This window comes from Idiotropiscis lumnitzeri, chromosome 17 (assembly GCF_059441095.1).
Source record: "Idiotropiscis lumnitzeri isolate Australia: NSW breed Sydney's pygmy pipehorse chromosome 17, RoL_Ilum_1.0, whole genome shotgun sequence".
NCBI lineage: Eukaryota > Metazoa > Chordata > Actinopteri > Syngnathiformes > Syngnathidae > Idiotropiscis > Idiotropiscis lumnitzeri.
The window spans coordinates 3,358,657-3,376,845 of NC_142407.1; the positions used below are offsets into that span (position 1 = coordinate 3,358,657).

The window sequence follows — 18,189 nt, forward strand, 5'->3', positions numbered from 1 at the left end:
CTTTGACGTTACGTACGTCATGTGCTTAGTATGTGCTTGCAAACACTGTCGCCTGACTTTACTTTATGGATCAAAATCAATTTGGTGTTTGCGGGTTTCTACTTGAAAAAAGTGTGTGTCAAGTTCTGTCCGAAGTGTCAGGTATTAACTTTTCTATTATTTCTTTCTATTCCTATTCTATAATTCTTTCTTTTCAGCATTAACACAAGAGTAAGATCATTGATTGATGCACATAATAGTGAAAGACACAAAGAAGATAGCCAAAAGGCAATTTTAATTGAACATTTATTTATTCTTTATTATAAACATCTAAGATATAAGTGACCTGTGTCTCGTGATTATCCGCAAAGAAGTCTTCACGATCGTAAATGATGATATATACACTGTTTGATACAAAAAGTAAAAGTTAAGTATGAATGCACGAGTTGTATTTCTGAAACTTTCAGTTTTGATAGAGCTCTTTTACTTTCATACTGGTTTTAGGCAGTAAATATTGATCTACGGTAATGAATGCGTTAACAGACAACAATTTGTTTCTTAAAAGACATGTACACACACACACACACGCACACAACTTGTCAGGGTCGCCGGTCGGCGAGGAGGGCGGTGGACCCAAAATGCGAGGAAGCAGGGATAAGGGTAACTTAAAGGGAATTTATTTACAAAACAAAACCAAAAGGCAAACAAGGTACTAGGACAAACAAACATGGCAGGGTGCAAAATAACAAAGTCGAACTAAACGTGACTAAACAGAACAAAAACCGAGGAACGAAGACAGTGACAAAAACTAGGGACAAGAGCGGGAGCGAAGCGGGAGCGAAGCGGGAGCGGAGCGAAGCGGGAGCGGAGCGGGAGCGGAGCGAGAGCAAGAACATGAGCGTGAACGAGATCAGGGAGCGGTCGTGACAGTCCAAATGGAGCAATGTTCCGACGCTGAGCTGTCGGGATGAGGTGTTCAAATAGTCCAGTGATTAGGGGCGCAGATGGGAGTCAGGTGTGCGAGTCTAACGGGGAACAGGTGCGTGGCTGGTGGGGACGGAGTGCTGAGGGGAAACGCCCCTACTCAGCTGACAAAACAAACACATGGCATGGGAGGTGAAAAACAACAAACAAAAACCCTGACATGACCGACACGGGTCATGACACAACTTATATATAAAATTGTGCTCTTATTCAAACTGCAGATCATGTTAATCACTATATCAATTCATAACATTTGCAAAAGAGTGGCTGTTTTGACCTTTTTTGTTATTTACAAAGCATTTATTGCTTGTTAGAAGTAAAAGTCTCTGTTGTAATTCCCCTCTTTGCTATCTTTGATGGTAGGATTTTGTATTTAAAACACAGCTTCATAATATGGACTCGAACTAGAGACGTTCCGAGTCCATATAGCACTGGGTTGGTGACTGGAGGAATGATGGCAAAATACATTGACAAAAAGATTCGTGCCTCAATGGCTATGTAACTCATATTGAACCTATTCTGGATTATTTCAAAAAAGGAAGCTATACTAAAATTAAAAAAAGAACATAAATGCGGCAAGCACGTTTTAAGAGCAATAACTTGTGATTCTTTTGATATTTTCTTGGTAACTCTCAATATTTGTACATAGGAGAAAACAATCAGGATCAGTTGGGGGCCGACCATCCAAGCAACAAGCACAAGCCCCACAGTGCTAATATAGGATGGAATTGAACATGCGTTTTTGACCAGTTCCATGTTCACACAATATAGCTTTGGTATGACTTTTCCACAAAAACTCAGCTGCAGAGTGAAACTGAAAAAACATGCAAATGCAATGAATGGATAGAGACCCACAACCGCAATCAGTTTGGTGACCTTAGAAGGGGTCATGATGGTGTGATAGTGCAGTGGGCAACAGATCGCAACAAAGCGGTCATAACCCATAAGCGCTAGGATGGAAAACTCAGCAGTTGCATACGTGTGTAGGAAGTAGACTTGAGCAATGCACGACTTGATGCTGATCTCATACGTCTTTGACAGGAGTATGCTCATAACTGGAAGCAATAACATGCTGCAACCGTAGATCTCATTAAAACATAACATACATGCAAAAACATTCATGGGCTGGTGCAGCTGTTTGTTTTGGTGAATGACAGTGACCAAAAGTACATTTAGGAACATAGCAGCAACATAAATCAAGAAGAAAATCACAAATAACATGTGTTTGTGGTTCTCCAGGGTTGCGTATGCTGTCATGGTGAACGTTAATGTTGTGGTGTTCTCCATTCTGAAAGAAATTAAAGAGAAATGGTAATTACATACATTTCAAGATAAACAATTGAAATGCAGCATAAGCTCAGACTGCAATCGCTTCCAGATATTATCCTGGTTTACATTACCTGTGGTAGTATCTTCTGCTCCATGCACCTAAGCTTGTCCTGTTCAAGGGCATCTTTTTAAGCATGCTCGAGGTGGGCTTGGTTTGCTGTTCAGGGATTCTGGCATAGTTAGATTCTTGTTACTATGGTCACACAGGGGCCTTGTTCCCCAAGCTACCTTCACACGTCCTTCCTGCATTACACCGTTCTTGGTATACAGAACATCAGCTTTACAGTATTTGCGAAATCACAATGCATTTTCCAAAAATCCTTCTTGCCACACACAACTCAAACGATGTTCTCTTCTGTGGACGGAAATATATACTGTATGACATTTCTTCACACGAGTAAAACGACTAGGGATAGTAAAGGAACAACTACAACCCACTTTTAGAGTAACCACATGATACTGGTGAGGAAAAACTGTGCCAGTGTATCTATTAGTACTACTGGGGACGTTCGAAAATTCAACTAGTGAATATCTAGCAGTTCACTATTGTACAAGTAGCATGAATACAATATTCAGTACAGCACAGTCAACTCGTGCTCAGTTTTGCCTCATTAGTTACATGTACTGTAGTTGTTCTACTAGTATACAATAGTCATTCTACTCCTGAACAGAAATCATCACCTGTAGCAGTTTCCTAGTGCATTAGTGCTTTGAATTGTATTGCTCGTGCAAACTAGTACTTTGCTCATAGACAATGTCAAAGGATTGACGCTAATGAGGTATTAAAAAATGGATGGATGGAAAATCTGGATCAGAATGAAAATCAGAATGCAGTGTTTTGACTAGTGGGGTTGCATAGAACATATTCTTGTTAAGAATTTTTTGGTGTTGAATTCCCCTTTAATTAATGGACATTGGCGACAATATAATTAACATTTTACTACAACATTGAAACTGTCTGGTTATTTCATTTATAATTTCAATTTGCGGGGTTATGGCAACAATATTTAGAAAGGGGTTCCACAGAAAATGTAGACTTGTAGTCCTTGTCTACTGTGATCTTGCTCAGTGAAAGTGAGTGGAAGCACAGTTTGAGTGTTGCTTTGCCCAAATGACAATCTCAGCAACTTCACACAATCCCAAAAGAACCGTGAACCCAGTGGATGGACTGGAAATGCTTTAGTCTAATTCGATGACTGCATGGAGTGGTTGTCTCGCAACCCGAAGGTTATGGTTTTAATCCTTTGACCTTGTTGAAGTGCTGTTGAGCACGATTTTGAACTCCCAGTTGCTGCTGATGCTGTTTCATAAGGAGAGAGTGTTGAATTGCTTTGAGGATCTACGGTGGAAATGTGCTGTACAAGTGAAAGCCTATTCAATCATTTTGATAGTACAGTTGATAAACACGTAAAAAAGAACTCTTACGTCTCAATGTTATCTTTTACTTAAGAAAGGAGGAAAAACTCAATCAAGTAATTATGATTATGTTGCTATTGAAAACACACACACACGCACAATGAAAAAAAATCTAATTGAATAAAGTAAGATCCTTTGATGTTTACCTTTCACTGTGTTAGATCACATGGTATTTCCTGAACACTTGATACAGTTTAAACATGCTCATTAGAGCCCATTAGTCTGCTCTGTTTTCACGCCTCTTGAAGGCAATTAGCCTCCAGAGTTTTGGACAGTGCCTGGAGAATGAAGATGATGGATGGGTTAAAAACAAAGTGGACTCCCTTTGGAGAAGACTGATGTAACATTGATGAAATGCCAGTCATATATGAAGGCAGGAAAATAACTGCTCATTAATTGCTTTTATTATATATATATATATATATATATATATATATATATATATATATATATATATATATATATATATATATTAGTGCTGTCAAGTGATTAATTTTTTTAACTAATTAATCACAAAAAAATTCCATGATTTATCGCGATTAATCACATTCTTCAACTAGAATTTTTTGCGAAGCTTGTAACAAATATTTACTTGAATAATATCTTGGAATTGATGCAAAATCACCAAATATGAAGTACATTTAATTCAAAGACTGTTCTAATAGCCTTCTTTGATTCTTGAATACGATCTAAATGGAGACATCTTTACAGGCATTTTTCTTTTAGACATTTCTCAAAACTGCTCACAAGCACCACACACCAGCAGTGTTGGTTTGCAAGGCCCAACTTGAACACATTGTTTTGTTCTGAGACTTGCTAAAGATGTACAGCTAATATGGCGCAATATTTGCAAAGTATACAAATAGTATTTTGAAGTAAATCAAACTGAGTTAATCGAGTTAAAATATTTAACTGAGTTAAAATAATATATATATATATATATAATGTATATAAAGCGTTAACTCAGGTGATTAATACCAAAAAATGTAACTCAGTTAAATATTTTAACTCAGTTAACTCAGTTTGATTTACTTAAAAAATAATTTGCATACGTTGCAAATATTATGCCATATTAGCTGTCTTTAGCACGTCTCAGAACGAAACACTGTGTTTAAGTTACCACTGAGCCTTGCAAACAAACACTGCTGGAGTGTGGCGCTTGTGGGCAGTTTTAAGAATTATTTTGAAAATAAATGTCTGTAAAGATGTCTCCATTTAGATTGGATTCAAGAATCCAAGAAAGCTATTAGAACAGTCTCCGAATTAAATATACTTCATATTTGGTGATTTTGCATCGATTCCAAGCTATTATTCAAGTAAATATCTGTTATAAGCTTTGCAGATCTTCTGTTGCATGAACTTTGTTCAGATAAGCCTACCTATGTATGTTTGCAAATAGATTCCTTCACCAAACACAAAATGCACAGCTACCATCAAATGAGGACTGAGTAGAAATAAATAAATATGTATTTGACCCTGGTAATGTTTGTCTGATGACATTTAGTCACAAGTTGACTGCAGTTATCTTGTTACTTTAAATTAGATAAAGAAATGCATGTTCTTGAGGGATGCTTGTCATTCCCTCAAATGATCAGTTTGCTGCTTCTTATTACTGTTGATCCTCCCCTTAGACCAAAATATGACCGAAGCCTGACTAATCCTCATTTCGGAGCGACAGAAACAGGAAACAACAATGTCTTGTTATCGTGTGATGATTTGTACCCTCTTGGTTGTCTTACTGCTAAATGGTAAGTGCTCGCTCGCATATTCCTTGTTTGCTTTTGAAACCACAGATTCTGATTTTGTCTTGAATTTTAAACATCTGTTTGATTTTAGTTGTTGATAATGAGGCGGCCTCCTTCCCATGGTCATGCCCGAGCTTGAAAGGAGTTTGTAGAAAGGTTTGTCTTCCAACAGAGCTATTCTTTGGTCCTCTTGGTTGCGGCAAAGGTTTCCGGTAAGTGATGCACTTTACATTCACATAAGAATGTGTGTGTGTGTGGGGGAGAGGGGGGGCTGTATTTACTACTTAAAGGTCTAATGTGTTGTTTTTTTTGTTTTGTTTTGTTTTGTTTTTACACTTCTAGATGCTGCGTGTCTCATTTTCTATGAGCGCTGTCTGCCGGAATGCAAGCCATGCATTCGATGAAGAGAAGCATCACCTAAAAATGTAACAAAGACATTGCCTCATGATTATTTTATTTGTCCATCTGTAACATTTCAACCTTTATGGTAAATGACAATGTTCATATTAATTGCCGCAGCTTTATGCGTTGTTTTAACATGTTTCAAACTGTTGACATGGAGTAAAATATGACATTGAATATAACTGCTTTGACTGAATTGTGTTTTTTTGGATTACCAGAAAAAAAGTGCTGTCTTTAAAAAGATGTTAATGCTAAATTTGATTGATTGAGTAAACACAGTTAATGTAATATGTATCTAGAATTTACAGTTACTATATCTAATCGCTGCATCATAATGAAATGTGTTTCCAATACACTATTTATGCCCTTTTGTATTGCTAAATTAGGTAACCAGTGTCAATCGAATTTTTTAAATATTACCTTTGCAAAGGCAGATGTCGCCTTGAATTGTATTGCATCCCATTTTTACAACCTGTGAGCAGAAATGCCGTGGATATGTGGGCCATTTACTCTCAATTTGAAAGTTAATAGAAGTCACATTACCATTCATAATAGGTCGTGCCAAAAAAAAACACATTCTCAGGCAACACTGCTATCTATTTATCTTCAGGGGTGAAGCTAAATGGCGGTCTCGGGGCTGGGGGGGGGGGGGGGGGTATAACTGGCCACTCCTTGTCATTCTCTGTAATGTTTCTGCCTTTTTCCACATTTTTATTCTTACACCTTGTAATTGTCTGCCACACGCTATTTATATGAACACCATGCTATTTATATGAAGACCATATGTAAAGAACAAATTCTCAATTGATCTGAATGAAAACAATACAATACAATTTTATTAATACATTGCATTTCATAACAGCTGAAACTGTTCTATAAATTTGTGGGAAATTAGAACACAAATTGAAACACATAAACACAAAAACAATATATACAAGAAGAACAGCGGAACAGTGACGGTTTCATGTTGATTCGAAAGCTAAAGTATATAAATGTGTCTTCAAACGGGTTTTAAAACTGGACAGAGAGGGGGCTTGCCTAACATTTAATGGGAGGTCATTACATATGGAACAGAAACGGCACAATCCCGCCTGAGGCTGCACTTAGTCCTCAGCACCTCCAGAAGAAAAATAAAACAATGAAAATAATCCGTCTTGAGTAAAGAACATTTTATTCTTACAGTCAATATCAGTCAAAATCAATACTTTCACACCATAGCAAGCAGACAACATGGCTGAGAAGACAGTTTTGTACCATCCACAGTCATGATTGAATTCAATAAAATGAACACACTTACCAACCTTTCATACAAAACTATAAGACAAACAAAACTAAAAAAACCAATATTGAGTTGTAAAGATTTAAGAGACTTTTTGTGTGTTTGCACCTTTTAGATATGATTTGAATGAATAAGCCATTGATTGCTGTCTGAAAAAAAAATGACATCAACCATCTGTGACAATTGGGGGACCAGATGCTCAAAGTTAAAAATGCCAACAATGAATTCCATTAGATTCCCCAAATATGACACATAGTATAATAAAATACTCTTAACCTTTGATCTGAAAAGGCTGGAACTCCGAGTCAGATGTCTTTCTGTTTTTCATGATAATGAACGACTCGCTTCACATTATGCCTTGACGTTAACAATTAATTCGTACGTATTATCAATATGTAACAGTTTGACTCAACTTACATTGCTTGTTTGTTAAACATTAGCTCTGCTCAGGCGCCATGGCCAAACACTTGCTCTGTGTGGCTCTGAAATTAGTGGAAAACATATAAAAAAAGGAATTTAATTGTTTTGAAAGCCTGCTTGTGGCCTTATAACAGTACTGTCAACCTCCACAGACAGCTATTTTTTTTCAATATCTAAAAAAAAACCATTTAATTTTTTGTTTTTTCAGTATCATTCTGCAATTTTCGTTTTACGTTCTCTACAGTAATGTATGGAAGCTACTTTGCATGTGAATAAAAAAAGTTATAATTCCCTTGACAGTATGAGTGCAGTGAGTCTGACATTTATCTTTTGAACACTGCTCTTGCTGTGAACCCAGCTAAAAGAAATAAAAATATAAAAATGTATACATCATTGTATTCTGTTAGCTAGACCTCTGACATAGGGACAAAATGACACGTCATGTCATTATCCACACCGCTTATCCTGTATAGGGTCGCGGGAGGGTGCTGGAGCCTATCCCAGCTGACTAAGGGCAAAAGGCGCACTACAACCTGAACTGGTCGCCAGCCAGTCACAGGGCAGACATAGAGATCGTCACTGAGTGGGAACTGAACCCACGCTGCCCACACACAACTCAGGCGAGTGTACCACTACACCATCAGTGACTATAGTGACAAAATTTCCAACAATTCTGGACTTGCAGTGGACAACGGAAACGGGTCGATGCATTTTGGGGGCACCTACTACTGAAAAATGAATTTGTTTTTTTCACATGGAGAGAGGGAGAGATATAAGACTTTGCAGGTGATCCATGGTGTGCCGAACTGTTCAGGTTCCTTTTGGAAAGGGCACTAAATAAATGCAAATAAGACAAAGCTAACCAAGATCTTTTTTAATGGTACTGGCCCCTTATATGGGAAAGACCTCCACGACCGAGATTCCCACGTTGCCGTCGTGTGGAGGCTTGAGCGGCTATACCTGGAGTGCAGCTCGCACTCTGGGGGCCTGACTAAGAGGAATCTCACCCTGGTGGTCGAACCAAGCGTTAAAAAAACTTGCTCTCGACTACACACCTCAAAAATGGAAATGGCAGGGATGAGACAGGAGGTGTGAAAACCACACGAAACTACTACATATGGGAAAGAGATCTAGCTTTGAAGCATGTGTGGAAGTGTCAGAGTTTTAAGAATGCCATTTATTTTTCAAGATGTGAGCCAAACGAATGAAGAAAAATTGTAAATATTCATAGAACAAAAAATTCCGAACAAATATACATTGTAGTGATATTATTTTTGCCTTCATCAGCATATTTGGTATCGCAGTAATCCAAAAGTAATTAAAAGTAATCAAGTTGGATTAATATGTACTTAGATGAGTTTCCTAACTACTTTTTTAAACAAGTAACTACTAACTGTATCGGTATATTTTTTTAAGTAACCCTCCCAACCTTGACGTTAAATATATTTAATACAGGAGAGAAAAGGTTAAAATAACAACCACAATTGCTGTCCCCACATATGTCCACTAGATGCGCTGTGGTGCTTAATGCTTGCGAGAGTCAACATGTTATATTAACACAAAGAAGAGTCAAGGCTGAAGCCAAGCCACACGCAATAATAAACAAACCAAGCAGCAAGGGAAGGCAACTTCAGACAACTGCGCAATCTTGCCGTTTTTACGACAGATGAACAAATCGTCAATATATTCAATCAACCGAATACTATTACGTGCGTAGATGATAATTGTTATTTATCATTTACCGGACAAGCCGCGCTTCAGCTAACGCTAATCCTTCGTGACTGTCGTTTTCTCATACACGAACAAGACCTCGGCTGCTAGATTGTCAAGTAACAGATGATTTTTCACAGTGACATGTGAGAACACAAAAGGGGAAATCTGGGACTCATTTTTAAGGTACCGCGATTAACAAGTAATCGAGGTAAGTAGCAAACTAGCCACGACGCTAACCTCTTCCCGTTTTGGAGTGTACAAAGACAAATGCGCATGATGAATTTTGCAAATGTCTCACCAAGTTCCAATACAGAACCTTAAGATGGTGAGTTCAATATTGCTACGATTTAAAGTAGATTTGTGGGTAGCACTGCACTCCCTGTTGGCTGCCGTACACAATAATGATGTCAAAGAGGGTATCAAAATATGAATAATAGTCTCTGCAAAATGAAGCATTGTCTACCGATGTTTGATCCATTTGGTCTGTTCGATCCTATGTGCCATTTCAATAATCGCCCTTTGTAATGGTGTTTTGCATATTTGCATCAAGTCACAAATCCTAATGTCGTTTAATGCGCAAGTATTTTAGTATAAGATTACAACCTAACTGCGGAATAATCTTCAGACGGAACCCTAATCATTTTTGCCTTTTGCACATATATATATATATATATATATATATATATATTCCCAAAAATATTTTGGTCTCTCTCATTTTAGTGCAACTATAACCATCCAATGATGCTTCAGCAAGGTGGCTGGTGGATGGGAGCGCATTTAACTCTCCTTTCCATCACTTTCTGCTGCATTGCACCCTCACCCACACATGCATATATCTATGCTGTAAGTAATGCTGTTCTGCATCAGTACACATACTGTTGTTGCCTATATATGCTTCATCAAAAGTACCTGATTGTAATCCTTGTATGTGTTTTTTTTTTGTTTTGTTTGTTTTGTTTTGGCAGCATTATAGAAATATGACCATGCTGTTTGAGGATCTACCCGCATTGTTTGGATCGCGACTTCCTAAGGAAGGAATTATGGTGAGGGAATGCAGGAAATAACCAGCTGTTCTTCTGGTATCTATTGTTTATAATTACACCGTACGCTAAGCGCTTTGTTACAGCTCCAGCTGTTGTGAAGTGCGCTATATAAATAAAGTTGTATTATATTGTATTTTTATTGAACTGGTCTGAAAATAAGTATTTACTTAAAATCTCGTTATGCCAGCAACATATAGTGCAAGGCAGAACAATTAAATGCATTTCAAAAAGATGGCTGAAGGTACATAACGTGTGTAGCCAGCATTTTTGTTTGGCGGTGTGCTTTGAGATTTTCAAGCATAAACTAGTACGTATTTTGCTTCACTGAAGGTTGGAAACACTCATTTAATAGAATTTTTGTCTTGATCTTAAAGGGAGTCTTAGTGGTTTCCCGTCCTCTTAATGGCTGTGCAACAATTGACCCTCCTCCTCCACTGCCACCATTTTATGATGCCAACATCACCAAATTCATAGCCCTCATCAGGCGCTATGATTGCAATTTTGATCGAAAGGTCAGTAATGGTTCTAGTTTCATCAGTGTCTTTGTGACGCCAACTTGAATTAATGTGTTGGGCACTTTTTAAAGGTCCTGCATGCGCAGCAAGCTGGCTACAGTGCTGCAATTGTTCACAACATGTACTCCGATTCTTTGCTCAATATGAACTACAGCAATGGTAAATAGTTAACTGATTCCTTGGCTAATCGTATTAAAGAAGCTTATAATTTCTCAGTTGTTTTTTTTCCTTTTCTTTTTGGTACATTTAGATACCATTGCAGAGGAGATTGACATCCCGTCTGTGTTTACCAGCTACTATGCCTCCCAAGTTCTCAAGAATTTCATAATTCCAGAACAAGGGTACCAATTGCAAAAATGCAGAGTGTCGCTATAGTTGCAACATAAGACAAATTAGTGCCTGCAAAGTTTCTCAGGATTGCGTTTAATTTCTTATTCCTATACATTGCAGAGCCTATGTGATTCTCAGGCCAGAGTTTGCTTTTCCACTCTCATACTACCTTATTCCTTTCACTGGAGTTGTTGCCATGATCATCATTGTGATGTTTATTATCTTGGTGAGTATCATTATCAGCAGTCCACGTTACTTCATTAATTTTTAAGATTATTATACGACTAAGTTTTTTTTAAGGGGCTGTTACATTCATATATGAAACATTATGTAGTGAGGATGTATAAATGTGAAATTAGATTTTGTATCAGCTAGTTGATACACTATTTGCGAAGTCCTACATATTTGAAGTGAATAACCCTGACAACAGACGTTTTGTCTTGGTCCCTCTTGCTGAACACAAAATGCAATTTCTGGTTGCAATTACACAACATCTGTAAAATGTTGTTCTTCAGGTTATACGCTGTGCGCAGCACAGAAAAAGGCTGAGGAAAAACCGCTTGTCCAAGGAACAATTGAAGAGGATTCCTACTCACAAATTCACCAAAGGTAACAACAACAAAATTAGAAAGGTATTTATTTTTTTTATAAATTTCTAACATGTTTTCCTTCTTATTCCAGGGGATGGCTATGACGTGTGTGCCATATGTTTAGATGAGTATGAAGAAGGAGACAAACTGCGGGTTTTACCCTGTTCGCATGGTAAATATTTATTTATTTATTTATTTTGTGATTTGAACCTTGGGGTTTACCTCACTGATTTCATAGACTGGATTTACAGTGATTCTGTGTTTGACAAATGCTTGATTTTACTTAGAATGATCCTATTTTGTTTGATAAATTAAACACCTTGGGTTGAATCTTCATTTTCGCTAAATTATGTGCTGGAACAGTGAACTTAGGAATTGGGAATTCCATTTGTTGACAGGGAAAGGCAATATTCCATTGCACTCTCTTATTTATTTATCTAATTTATATATTTGTCCGTATTATTTTTGTATTGCACTGGAGAGGGGGGCCCTCTAATCTCGTTGCACACTTGAGTACAATGACAATAAAGGGATTTCTAATTCTAATTCTAATTCTAATATTGTGATGCCATCATGTTATTCTTCAAGGCTTTCCTAAACTATCTGGAATTTTTCTCTTTAGCCTACCACTGCAAGTGTGTGGACCCGTGGCTGACCCAGACAAAGAAGACGTGCCCCGTGTGCAAACAACGAGTTACTCGCAACAACCCTGAACAGTCTGAGTCTGAATCCGAGGAGGAATCTGGAGGCCGGGGAGAAGAAGAAGGAACGGAGGGTGAGGCTGATTCGGAGCGCACCCCTCTGCTCCGCGCATCAAACCAGGGCCCCCCTTCAGGGATCCCGGGAGTGTATTCCGCAACCACCGCCACTACGGTGACCACCGCTCAATGCATCGCCTCGTCGGCTCTCGACGACTCCCCCGTCCTGGGTTACGAAGGCTACTATTCTCCCCAGGAGGACACAGACTCAGAAAGCAATGACACAGAAGATGAGCAGCACCATGTTGATGCTGACACCACTCAGCTGATTGGTAAGGGCACAGTGTACATCTGAGGGCTGGAACGTCGACATGACTTAACATGAAAAGGGCCTTTCTGTCACAATCTTTTCTGTTTTTGTTGTATACCACACTAATAATAAGTACTTTTTCCGCTTTTAAACACACACTGATTAGTCATACCTTCACACAAATGTATCAGTTTGACTAACAATCATCATTACGAAGGAACACATCTGAATCTGCACAGACTCGTGAAGATTGAAAGGACTTGATAGTCACAGGTTGATTGAATTCTGAGCTCATATCCAGCTTGTGCGAAGTTGAAGCTTCACCGTCAATAGATGCAGGAACACCTGCTCTTGTCTGCATCCTGATCTCTTAATGCTTTAGTCCGTCCGCTTCGTGCAGCTCACATGACATTTTTTAGATTTCATTACTCTCACACTAAAGTATGCACTACATATAGCTAGACTGATCTGTGACATTTCTATTGTGAATGATCTAAACCATTTAGATTTAAACACATTCTGATTCATAATGACAAAAGTAGATGATCTTGTGGTCGGGTAGAAGGCTTGTGAGGTTGTAAAGTGCAGAGAAATATTGATAAAAGGTCTATGTTATTTGTCAAATCTTTCGCCCCCCCCTGTGATTCTGATGACCCTCTGTGCCGTATGCCCATGTTTAAACTTATTTTTTGGACCATTATTTAGTACATTGTTAATTTTTTGTTGCATACTTGCACATAAGCAAAGCTTACAAAGAAAACTGCATTCGCCTTTGTGCATCATGAGAGACAATACTGTAACGGTATGTCACATATGACAACATTTTTCCATGGATGCGGCCACTTGTTAAGTGTATGCAGTTTTCTTCATCCCACCTCATTCTGTTTTTGTAATTCCTGTGTGAGAGGACACTCATTGAATAACTATTTTAAGTTCGTGGAGTTAGCATAGAACAAACACATTGCCTTAATTTAGTCTTCATGTACATGCACGTGCATGTGTTCTATGTTCAGTAACTAAAGGGTCACACTCCTAGTTTTGGTCTTCAAATGTATTTTCTTTGTAGAGCAAAACTTTTTTTTTAATGAAGTTGAGGTCATTCGCTTCCTTTAGTGTGAGTAATGGATAGTGTTAGTCATACTTAAAATATTTGCACACACAAGTCATTTCGTGTCATGTTCCCCTGTAATGGTCTAGGTTGGCTGTCGGCTGTTTATTATTTAAAACTTAAATGTAACAAAAATGTTTTAACCATTTAAAAGTTGTTGGCTTCTTAGTGTAAATAAACTTTATCGTAGTCACAGCTTGAAAATGTTTTAAGGCAGGGGTTTCTATTAAATTTCTTCTTGATGCTTGATTATGTGGAACTGTCCATTGTTAATTTGTTCCTGTCATAAACCATGAAATTCTGATATATATATATATATATATATATATATTTTTTTTTTTTTTTGATTGACATGTTTAAACATTCGTTGATCATTTAAGCGATATCTATTACAGTTCAATCACCTCCAAATCAGTTTACGTGTGACATTCTTGTCTGGTCGTCGGTCCATAATCAGTAGTATATATGCTTTTGTATTAATACATGTTGATTTTAACAGATGAATATGCAAATCCCTCATATTCTGTCTTTAACAATGTGTGCTTCTCAAACTCCAATACATTTAAAATGCTGAGTATAAGTACAGTGTATGATGATAGTGTGATAATGCTGAGGATGTCACACACAATGGGAAGCTGCAATTTATTGCCTGTTTAATGGAAGATTAAATTGAATATGTATACAATTTCCAATGTGATTATTGGCATTTTTTTCAACTGATAGTGTAGAAAATGCACAATTTTTCATTGTGATTCGATTACCAGTGTGGTCTGTATCATGTCAGAAAATAGGCAAACACTTTGAAATTGTTTTTTCAAAGTACAAAATGTTTGCAAATGTCTCATGTTGATTAGTATTTGCTGTTGAGAGACTGAAATTCCTAGGATTTCGGTAATTATTTGTTGAAAAAACGCCTCCAAACTATTAATTATTGTAATAGTTGTTGATTAATGTGATTATCAATAAGCGCTTCAGAAAATGGATGGATGATTGTAAGAGTTTATTAACGGACGTCAGTTCACACTCCAGACCACAGGTGGCGATAATGGGTACCTTGCTATGAGTGATTTTTCTTATGAAGGAAAAACGACCAAAAGAGGACCACTGGGAACGTGAAGATACCGACGATAAGCGAGCGTACCAAAATCTTACTTTTAAAGAGGTATACTCTTTTTTTTTATTTGCAGCAAAATTTCCTCATGTGTTTTGAAAAATACGTGTCTTCAAATAAAATCTTTGTTTGGTTTCTGGCTCATGTGGCTTTCGTGTTCATGCTCGATATCAACCACCGGGTAACGTTTACTTCCATTACGACGTAATTAAAGAAAGTATGAGTTTCTCGTTTTCAACGAAATTTTAATAATACATTTAGTATTCTCTACGGCTTGTTACTTTGTGTTATCTCAAAGAACTTGAACTCAGAAATCTTACAGGAATCTAACCCGTTGCTAACGACAAAGGGCTGCGTGTTAGCATAGCATGCTAATTTAGCTGGGTGAACTGCGACGTTTGACTCAATGATGTATTTGTCCTTGTACCTCATTGCACACCTAGTATAAGGTTCTCTAGGCAGGCTACCCGATCACATTTTCCCGAATTTTGTTTTTCTCTTAATGGAGATGGGAGACAGTGACGACGAGTACGATCGCAGGAGAAGGGACAAATTCAGACGAGAAAGGAGTGACTACGATCGTTCCAGAGAGAGAGAAGACAGACATAGAGATGAGTGGAATGACAGGTAAGTCAATTAGGTTCAGACTCACTAAAAATTGGTGCTGACAAAGCTAATACGTCAATAGTCGCAAGGACACAGCTAAAATTTTGATTGAGATTCCAGAATTGTAATTTGTTTCCTTATTCTCACATCCATGATTTTAAGTTGTCAATTGTTATTTGACCACTAAATAACTCCCACGTGTCATTTGTCCTTTTTGTTGGCTTCCGTTTGCCAGAGAGTGGGACAGAGGCAGGGAACGGCGAAGCCGTGGAGAGTACCGGGATTATGACAGAGGTCGCAGAGAGAGATTCACCCCTCCTAGACATGACATGGGTCCCCAGCAGAAACGCATGAGAAGAGACTGGTGAGTTTTGTTGAGCCATTCATCACCAGTCATTTACATGTGTTTTTCTATATTACTTCCTTAATCTAACCTCTCAGGGATGACCATGGAGGAGATCCCTACCGTGGTGGGTACGACATGAGCTATGGAGGAGGGGGGCCCAGTTACGGTCCCCCACAGCAGTGGGGGCATCCGGACATGCACCTAATGCAGCCTCATCATGGTGTTCCCATTCAGGCTAGGTGAGAGACTTGAATGATACTGAAGGTACATTCATTTGGTTCGCACTTGTCTGGTGAGGGCTGGGCTGGTTTCAGATTTAAGATGCTCGAACAAAACATTGGGGGCGGGGGGATGAATCTTAGTTGATTTGCACCCCGTGTCATTATTTCATTAAATTACTTAAGTCAGGCAACCACTGAAGGGGAACTAGAACTACCGTACAAAATTTGCTCTTATGTCCATTAAGCCATTAAAAGTATCCTCTTATCTTTCTCCAGGCTTGGGAACATCCATGACATGGATTTTGGTCCACCCCCACCAATTATGAAGAGTTTTAAAGAGTTCCTGGTTTCATTGGATGATTCAGTGGATGAGACTGAAGCGGTCAAGCGCTACAATGAGTACAAGCTGGACTTCCGCCGGCAACAGATGCAAGACTTCTTTTTGGCTCATAAAGACGAAGAGTGGTATGGTCTAAATTCTCTTGTCTTTCATTGCCTTAATTGTTAGTCTTGTTAGCGTTGTAATTAATATATTGCATTGGTTGATCCCCATACATGGATATGATATTTATATAGAATAGTGTGTTGGCCTGCTCCTGTAGTGGGTGGATATGCTGTAAAGTTAATTATCTATTGTGTTGCTGATGCATGAAGTATTTACCAATCATAATAAGCACTGAAAAATTCTGTTGTGGAATTTGTTCATCATTAACTTGAATTGCTGATGCACCCGGGCTGTGGGAACAGGCCTACAATTTAACTTTTGACTAAATTCAATTACGATTAAGATTATTTCACTCAACGATTACAAAATTGACAATCTTGACAATCGATTACAGCTTACAGTATATATGTGTGTGTATATATGTATGTGTATATATGTATGTGTATATATGTATGTGTATATATGTATGTATATATGTATGTATGTATATATGTATGTATACATATATGTATGTATGTATGTATATATATATGTATGTATGTGTATATATATGTATATATATGTATATATATGTGTATGTATGTATGTATATATATGTATATATATGTATATATATGTGTATGTATATATATGTATATATATGTGTATGTATATATATGTATATATATGTGTATGTATATATATGTATATATATGTGTATGTATATATATGTATATATATGTGTATGTATATATATGTGTATGTATATATATGTATATATATGTGTATGTATATATATGTATATATATGTGTATGTATATATATGTATATATATGTGTATGTATATATATGTATATATATGTGTATGTATATATATGTATATATATGTGTATGTATATATATGTGTATGTGTATATATGTGTATGTGTATATATGTGTATGTATATATATGTATATATATGTGTATGTATATATATGTGTATGTATATATATGTATGTATGTATTAGGGCTGGGCGATAAACCGAAAATTTACCGTTACCGAAATTTATTAGAATGACCGACATCATTTTGCCCATATCGGTAAATTCGGTGTCTTAAAAAAAAAAAAAAAAAAAAAAAAAAAAAAGTCTTTTCTGTCTGCGGCGATGCTCATGCCCCTTTAAGACGGCTCCAGCGCGTGTAGTCACGTGACTCCTCCCTTCTGAACAAGAATGTAAACAAGAGGCGTTCGTAGCTGGCGATTCAAATCCTGAAGCGGCTGACACGGCTGCGGACGAAGTAACGTTAGTTGAAATTGTTCCTGTCGCGCTTGTCCCGAAAATAAAGTGGACATCTGTCGTTTGGAAATGTTTTGGGTTCCATAAAGACGATGTTTAAGCAAAAAAACATGAACTACAAAGTGCATCGTAAGCACCTGAAACAGCGCGTCCAACCTTTTCTTTTTCACCACCCACAACACAACCATGCTGTTGACTTGGAGCTTGTGCTAAAAGTTCAAAGTGAGGAGCAAGTTTGGACAAGTGACAACAGCCCATAACGGAGGCGACACCAAACGAGAGAACGTCTCAGAGGTGGACGCGATAGCCGAGCACATAGCTAAAGATAGAGCTCCTCTTGTT

The 18,189-nt window shown here is 37.6% G+C and overlaps 3 protein-coding genes across 6 annotated transcripts in view; 2 read left to right on the plus strand and 1 right to left on the minus strand.

The window, feature by feature from the left end:
- Positions 1 to 1,263: 1,263 nt before the first annotated feature.
- On the minus strand, positions 1,264 to 2,280 carry LOC148319734 (olfactory receptor 52D1-like). Its single transcript, XM_088279996.1, has one exon. The coding sequence runs from the start codon at positions 2,248 to 2,250 to the stop codon at positions 1,264 to 1,266; it is 987 nt and encodes a 328-aa protein (XP_088136122.1). The 5' UTR covers positions 2,251 to 2,280.
- A 6,826-nt stretch (positions 2,281 to 9,106) lies between these two features.
- Positions 9,107 to 14,546, plus strand: rnf167 (ring finger protein 167). 3 transcript variants are annotated; one of them, XM_088279047.1, is made up of 11 exons: positions 9,107 to 9,475; positions 9,570 to 9,592; positions 9,988 to 10,110; positions 10,233 to 10,310; positions 10,685 to 10,822; positions 10,897 to 10,984; positions 11,076 to 11,166; positions 11,276 to 11,381; positions 11,671 to 11,764; positions 11,837 to 11,917; positions 12,368 to 14,546. In XM_088279047.1, exons 2-11 carry the CDS (start codon positions 9,590 to 9,592, stop codon positions 12,796 to 12,798), a joined length of 1,233 nt encoding a protein of 410 aa, XP_088135173.1. In that variant the 5' UTR covers positions 9,107 to 9,475; positions 9,570 to 9,589; the 3' UTR covers positions 12,799 to 14,546. The 3 variants fall into 3 exon arrangements, with proteins under 3 accessions (XP_088135173.1, XP_088135172.1, XP_088135174.1); XM_088279046.1 differs by having other exon boundaries at positions 9,107 to 9,592; XM_088279048.1 differs by lacking the exon at positions 9,570 to 9,592.
- A 130-nt stretch (positions 14,547 to 14,676) lies between these two features.
- Positions 14,677 to 18,189, plus strand: part of srrt (serrate RNA effector molecule homolog (Arabidopsis)) — a 14,227-nt gene continuing 10,714 nt past the window's right edge. For both annotated transcript variants that reach the window (XM_088279044.1, XM_088279045.1), the window contains exons 1-5: positions 14,677 to 15,023; positions 15,481 to 15,599; positions 15,814 to 15,942; positions 16,020 to 16,163; positions 16,422 to 16,610. In XM_088279044.1, the coding sequence (XP_088135170.1) occupies positions 14,937 to 15,023; positions 15,481 to 15,599; positions 15,814 to 15,942; positions 16,020 to 16,163; positions 16,422 to 16,610 (668 nt within the window). In that variant the 5' untranslated portion in view covers positions 14,677 to 14,936. The remainder of the gene's footprint in view (positions 15,024 to 15,480; positions 15,600 to 15,813; positions 15,943 to 16,019; positions 16,164 to 16,421; positions 16,611 to 18,189) is intronic.

Coding starts and splice junctions, on each gene's coding strand:
- LOC148319734 (XM_088279996.1), bottom strand. CDS start 2,250: ATGGAGAACACCACAACATTAACGTTCACCATGACAGCATACGCAACC.
- rnf167 (XM_088279046.1), top strand. CDS start 9,557: ATGTCTCACCAAGTTCCAATACAGAACCTTAAGATG. Junction 9,593..9,987: donor CAATACAGAACCTTAAGATG/GTGAGTTCAATA, acceptor CTCTCATTTTAG/TGCAACTATAACCATCCAAT. Junction 10,823..10,896: donor ATTGCAATTTTGATCGAAAG/GTCAGTAATGGT, acceptor CACTTTTTAAAG/GTCCTGCATGCGCAGCAAGC.